Source organism: Cyprinodon variegatus, unplaced genomic scaffold (assembly GCF_000732505.1).
Source record: "Cyprinodon variegatus isolate N-32 unplaced genomic scaffold, C_variegatus-1.0 Scaffold12, whole genome shotgun sequence".
NCBI classification, from domain to species: domain Eukaryota; kingdom Metazoa; phylum Chordata; class Actinopteri; order Cyprinodontiformes; family Cyprinodontidae; genus Cyprinodon; species Cyprinodon variegatus.
The window spans coordinates 2,396,852-2,403,869 of record NW_015150465.1 but is presented as its reverse complement, the minus strand read 5'-3'; the positions used below and the strand labels follow the sequence as shown (position 1 = coordinate 2,403,869).

At 37.8% G+C, this 7,018-nt stretch overlaps 1 protein-coding gene and 1 non-coding gene across 3 annotated transcripts in view; both read right to left on the bottom strand.

Moving 5' to 3' along the window:
• Nucleotides 1-4,392, bottom strand: part of polr3e (polymerase (RNA) III (DNA directed) polypeptide E (80kD)) — a 21,261-nt gene extending 16,869 nt beyond the window's left edge. Inside the window, exons 1-6 of one of the 2 annotated variants that reach the window (XM_015381544.1) lie at nucleotides 4,173-4,392; nucleotides 3,389-3,495; nucleotides 1,828-1,878; nucleotides 1,638-1,715; nucleotides 737-852; nucleotides 549-631 (exon numbers count right to left, since the gene is read on the bottom strand). In XM_015381544.1, coding sequence (XP_015237030.1) covers nucleotides 549-631; nucleotides 737-852; nucleotides 1,638-1,715; nucleotides 1,828-1,878; nucleotides 3,389-3,427 — 367 coding nt within the window. In that variant the 5' untranslated portion in view covers nucleotides 3,428-3,495; nucleotides 4,173-4,392. The remainder of the gene's footprint in view (nucleotides 1-548; nucleotides 632-736; nucleotides 853-1,637; nucleotides 1,716-1,827; nucleotides 1,879-3,388; nucleotides 3,496-4,172) is intronic. The other variant, XM_015381552.1, reaches the window with a different exon arrangement.
• An 84-nt stretch (nucleotides 4,393-4,476) lies between these two features.
• trnal-aag lies at nucleotides 4,477-4,558 on the bottom strand. Its single transcript has one exon. It is a non-coding gene; the product is annotated as a tRNA-Leu (tRNA).
• Nucleotides 4,559-7,018: the final 2,460 nt, after the last annotated feature.

Sequence of the window (7,018 nt, the reverse complement as noted above, 5' to 3'; positions counted from 1 at the left end):
CTTGCATTGTATGACTGCAGTTCACACAGGAGATCACATTACAATCGCATATATTTGGAAATGTGAATGGCAATGCGAAAAAAATCTGATTTCACAAAAAAATCGGAATTGAGCATCAAGGCCTGCAGTGTGAACGTAGCCTTAGTTTGAGGGTTACAGACTGAAACGTTTGGGAAGCCCTGATCTAAACTAATGTATTGCAGCCGTGGCTGAATGTTTAGGTTCATTTTCCTGCTGGACGGTGAACCTTCACTACAGCCTCGAGTCTTTTGGAGCCTCTGGCAAATTTCCTGCCAGTTCTTGCCATGCATTGAACAGCAGGATGGTGATGTGTTAGCAGAATTTAAATAGATTAAAATAAGTTAAAAATAAATCAATCAGAAAGTATTGCTTGTCTTTCCTTCCAAGTCTCAAATATGAATTACTCTGAGCTTCTGTCATATGAAGCGCCAGTGAAAGTACAGGAGGATTGTAGAAAAAGCTAAGGAGGGTTTTTATGCTTTTGTAAATCCTAAAGACTGCTGTTCAACCAGCTAATCAGGTCAGACCTTTGCGAAACACAGCAGCCGCATATCTAGAGGTGTTGGTGGTGGCCTGAATGGAGGAGAATGTCTGTTTGTCCATTAGCTTCCTGTAGAGCAAAAAAAAAAAAAAAACCGGAAAGGAACAATCAGATCAGCAAACTAACAGGCTTTAGTGACCAAATATAAATCTTTAGGTTTAGCCCCAGACGTACGTGGAGTAGGTGTTTGTCTCATCGTGGGACGTCCCGTCAACATTCAGAGCGATTTGTTCTCCTTTACTACGGCAGTAGTTGGGACTCATTGTGTTGATTGCCATTTCCAGCTCCAGCTGATTGAAGAGCAGCAAAAGGAGAGAAAACAATCAGAGAATGAAGACCGAGTTTAACTTGAGAAGTTTGAGAAAAAGATAAGGTAGTTTTTTTTTTGTTTTTTTTTTTAAATCAGACAAGAATGTTAAGAAATGAAATGTAAAAAGCAAGCTTGATTACAGGCCTAAACGCACCCCTGACCAGTAGGTGAATCAATAAAGCTTAACATGGTCCCAACTCATTTTTTGTTGTATAGATCTAATCTTTCTCAGACTCAATAATTTCCAACTCTTTTGCGGTTTTGTTCCATTTTTAAAGCATGATTAAAAGAACAATGGGGTTAAGGTTTGCAGTGTGTGCCTTAATCATACAGAGGACTGTTTGGAGTCCGATTATTGTTGGTCAATATATTCCCAGTGTGCTGAGCTTGCATTGATCATGCTGATGTAAGAGTCAGCAAGCTGGATAGAGTCTCAGGCCAGCAGCTGCTCACATCAAAGACAAATGGCACCGTCCAAAATGTTTAAGGTTACAGAGTGATGGAAGGACAGCTCAGAGAATAAAGAACACAACAGTCATATATGGCAACTGAGGGATACAAAATAGATGGATGGATAATGAATAGACACATAAATAGAAGGTAGGATACATGGAAAAGGAGAAAGACTGATATAACGATATAAATTATAATTTCCAGACAGCACCGCCGGGTTACAGAAGGCTTAAATGAGACTAAAACCAAGAGAGGCCTAAAAACACTGAACGTATAAACTGGATGTTTATGGTTTCAAAGGAGCCTGTTTACCCTCTGTTGTTTGGGTTTGATCTTAGCTGACAGATGGTTGACGTCATCATAGGTCATGGAGCTCGGTCGCACAGGGTACTGAGATAAATAAAGAGAAGAGAGCCGATCCAGACATTTTGAATGATTAACATCAATCTGACCAAAGATAGTCCAGATGACTACTAAAACATAGAATCAAGCAAAAATTCACCTGGAGAAGATAGAGTTTGTCTGCGAGGCTTTTGGAAAGGTAAACGTCAATCTAGAACAAATGGAAAAAGGTGTTATTGTCCACATAGCTTAAATACTAATCACCATCCAAAAGGATCAATGAAAGAGCAGCTGGATCAGTGCTTAAATGGGTCGGTACTTCTAAATTTCACCCTTTAGGTTACCTGGAGTTATATCCATCTGCAATCATAAACAAAGCTGTTCTATACCAAATGAAGTGACCCCACCTGTCATTTTTCCTGTAAAGCACAGGATTTAATGTTAATTTCTCAATTGATGCCTTGAAATAATTTTACTGACTTGATGTTGTTCTTCACTGATCCTGCATTGGTCTCAGCATTTTCACGTACGCTGAGCGATCCGGCAGCTGCCTTCAAGTAAATTCCTCAGAAGTTTATTGCTATGCATGTTGTGTAACCAGCACTGCAAACCACCCTGAACATAACATCCTATGGTGATACATGGTAGTGGCAGCATTGTGCTCTGGGGAGGACTTTCTTCAAAAGGTTGCTCATTAAATGCAAAGATGGATGGATCTTAACAGAAGGCAGTCATTGAATATAAAGTGGTAGAGGCTGCAAAACGACAAGGTATAGTTCAGGAGTCGGCAACCCGCTGCTCTTTAGCCGCAATTTAGGAAAATCTATTTTTTTGTTAGTTTTAATATGGTGTGCATATTAATTTCAAACAGAAATTAATTATGTATTCCAATGCTGAAAACATTTGTATAATAAATAAATTTAAACAATAATTTGCGTCATAGCCATAGAGATCAGTGGTCATAACTTGCAACCAGCGTGGTGCCAGGCAAACAAAGCTGCAGGTGTGTCTCAGGCCATGGATGCCAAAGGGGAAAGAAAAGAAGATTCAAAGAATAGACTGAATCATTTGCTTTCATTATCAATGGGGAAGGATTGCCTGCATTTTTGCTTTGTAATGAGAGGTTGTTAAAAACTAAAACAAAAAATTTGGAAAGGGATTTCCAGGGAAGGCTAAAGCCGACCACCAAGTTGGAAGTGAGAGAAAAAGTGCGATTGCAGAACTTCTGGATAAATTAGAGGAGCGGAAAGATAGATTTAAGAAGTGGATTCATCTCCAAACTCTGATACTGCTGCTAATTTTGGTGCAAGGATGGAAAACCGTCCACAGATGACACAGGTAACGCTCTGATGCTCTGATGGATTTTTTCCCCAAATCCTGAAAATATAAATCACACCAAGGAACGATGGTGACGGAGGATGTGGGATTTCCGGGTTAGGCCATAGAAAGATTCCTTTATCGTGTTTCTATAATTTCATTAATCCAACAAAACCTAAACTGCGCGGTGAAGCAGCGCGCGGTGAGAGCGTTCACTGCTCCTCCCTCACCTCATGCTGCTATGTGACAATTGCTCCAGGATAAACATTTAACCATGAATGCTTATTATATATTTAAGCCCATGTAGTCCTTTTCTAATAGATAATTAGCACATAATTTATATTCTTAACAGGGTAGCTTTACATTTAATTAAATTAACTAATGATCATTCCACTTGGAATTACCTCCTCTATGATGGGATCATCATCATCACCAGTAGCCATACTGGTCTGATCAGGGTGAGGGGCCAAAAGATGTCACCAGAGAAGGACCAGCAGACAATCCTGAGAGTCTGGGGGAAAATAACCATAAAAAGTTACAATGAATGAAACTCCAGCCAGGCTAAACCAGACCAGGCTAACAAGAGCAGACCATTATGGTTAAACACACATCATCTGCTGTCATGGCAGGATGGATGTATGTGCACGTTATTTAGCAAGCTGCAAGATGATGCGTTCACTGACACTGCCCAGGTAACTGATAAATGATGAAATACTAAAGCAATCAAACCGCGTAACTTCTTACCCCTGGTTAAACACATATTTTAGTCACCACCCTCAGTAAAAGAGAGACATAAAAGAAACGTATAATGTTAAACAAAAAATGTAACAAAGAAAGGAAATAGTTTTTTAAGAAGTCTGTGTAGATACGTTAGCCTCATTAGCAAGCTAGCACACCCCCCTCATGAATTATCTTTTCGCCTCAAATTAGCGTAAAACATTCTATAATAAAAATTACACAAGCTAAAACAAAATGTAAGAGAAATGCCTACAAGTTTAACACAACTTTGTCTTGTGTGCTTTTAATGGTACTACTGTTGCTGGGATAACAGCTAGCCTAGCACACATTAGCTTAGCCTAGCGTGCTTACAGACACATGCTAAACAAAAATCACAAAGTCAGTCATCGGGCCGGGGTTTGACCCATTGTAACTAAAGTAGCAGTCACGGAAGCATCCAGTAACACTTACCTACACGCTTCGCTGTTCACTCTTATATGTCACATCAGTGAAAAAGCAAATGCCTGGATGTTTGGCACTCACACAGCAACACAACTAATGCAGCTGAAGTTGACTGTAGGGCTATGGGTACCATGTTGAGTCAGCACAGAAGACACGTGTGGGGGGGGTGGGCTTATCAGCGCGTCAAAACTAGGGAGACTAGCTCTTTTAAATAATACACAAAGCTTATGAGTGTGTGTATTGTTGAAATATTTCTATTTCAAATAGTAACAAATTGTGGTCCTCTCTAGAGGGGGCACAATGCAAAAGGTGATGGCAGCGGTGGGATTCGAACCCACGCCCCCGAAGAGACTGGAGCCTTAATCCAGCGCCTTAGACCGCTCGGCCACGCTACCCTGTATCAAACCGCTCGTACGCATGGCTAAAATTTTTCTAGGGCACTGTGCATCGAATATTTATATGATTTTTTTCTGACAAGAATGTGTTGCAGAACATGCGATACAATACAAAAAGGTCACCGACCGTTGAAGGCTTAGAGCTACTTCATGGCTACTAATTCATAGAAAGGGCTCTCATGACAAAATAATCTAACTGCACTAGAAAAATAGGGCATGCCTCCCTTTGTTTCAACCATTTTGATCTTTTTCCTATTTATAATTACTCTTTCAAATTAATGTATTAGTTTTCAGACCATACAAGTAACTGACACATAACTAATGTAACACTCTTATACTAGACTGAATAGATTTTGCAGACTAGTTTTTATCCGGGTAGCTAAGGGAACCTTTTTTAAAATGAATAAACTTTTTTAAACTGAATTCACACCTGAATCCTAAATCTAACCCCAATTCAAAAACCATATAAAATAATCACTGTTTCATGTGTATGATTGTCTATCAAATTTGTATATGACAATTCTTGTATGTATACCATCAAATAATGTAGGCTATATAATTATGATTAGGTACCTGAAACAACTCTGGCCCAAGGTATAGTGTCCGCCACCAGATGGCGCCCAAGATTCACAGTTCGGCACGTGCTTTAACATAGAGCCACGTCCCCTTAATGATCTGCAGTCTGAACAGGGTTTTTTTCTTTTTTCAAAGAAGGGACATTTAACGTTACAAAAACAAAAATGCAAACAGTTTAGTTGCAAAATCTGAGATTTTAGTAGGATATATGTTTATTTATATTGTATTAATTTTGATTTATTTATTTTTTATTCAGGGGCCTTTTCCAAACCACCCTTTAGTTGCACTATATCTTACATGGCACCCCTGTGTCCAGGACTTTTATAACAACATTGTTAAGGTATATGATAGCGGCAACAAAACGCTTTTTAATGTTTTGGAGTTGGATCATATTTAGGAGCTCTGCAGGGGTTTTAGGTTTGGAATGGTGAAAGAAAGCAAAACGAAACCTCAGAGCTCACAGTTAGAGAACTGCAGCAAAGAGAACTAAGATCTCAGTATCACAAAAAAAAAAAACATAAAATCACCATTTTCTTTTTATTTTCCACCCGATGCATGAAGCTGTAGCAGAACTGTAAAGCTTTTTTTAAAGCTGCATCCTAGATGAATAAAAGATGTAACACTATTACCATTAACAGTCCAAATAAAATCCATAAATTGAACAATTTTCCATATTCTTATATACACAGTCTGCTATTATTGCATATATATATAGCACAGTTTTCATTTTTGAGTTACTCACTTGCACATTTTTAAGAATATGCGCAAATATTGTAAATTCAATCTTATTTTGGTGTTTTTTTGTCATTGCTATTCATCTTAGGATTTACATTCAATGTTTACTTGCTGCTAGTAGACCTGAATTTGCAAATACTGATATTGTTTTCAATTTAAGCCTAATAACAAATATACATTTACTATCCTGTCATCTTTATTATAAACATGCAGTTTTCTAAACTCTACTGGGCTGTGTTTTGTGACCAGTTTAACCAGTAAACATTCCCGATAGGAAGCTCTCCACTGCAGGCTTTTATACACATGCTATGGGTTTCCAAAAATGTTATGTTCACACGTGCAGGGAACATATCCTCTTAATATACTTTAGCATTTATACATGTATATTCAGCACTCCTGCATTTATTTCTCTTTGATGCTATATTTATGTTTTAAACTGCTACCATGACAAATAATTTAACACCGTTCTTTTTCATTTATATTTCAGATGCTTGTCTTAATGTGCTGTTAAACCATGGAAAATCCTGTTTCAGCTCTGTAGCTCTGACAAACAGCATAAACACCGAGCAACCAAGCTAGTCAGCTATGATGCTGATAAGGACTATAAGAGTTTTACACTACATAACATGCTTTCAAAATCTCTTGCTTTTTGTCCTAATTTCACTCTGCTAAAGTGTCTATGCAAGTTTATTATTTAACCCTACGTTAGGCTGTTTTAATTCATAGAACTGAACTTTTTTTCTTTGTATTCAACCTATTCTACTGAAATTGTTGCTGTTAGGTTAAGTGTTTACTTCATATGACCCCCTAAATATGAGTTTGTGGGGCTTGTGTGGCTGTGATAGATCTGCAAATGGTGTATGTTGCCTGTTGCTTAGTGACACTTTCTTTAGAATAACGATGTAAATCAAACTTTTTTTTTTTTATTAAAAATCTTCATGAGATTTTTTCCCCCCTACTGAATATATGTACTCACATTAATGTTTTTATTTTATTTTATTGTATAATATTACTTTATGTAAATATGATTTGTAAAGCTTAATGCCTCCCTCAAGTGATTCAGACTCCCCTCCTCTGTAATTGACATTTATGCACTATTTTTGCACGTCACTATCACTTTACTTGGTTTTAGTTATGCACAAACACACA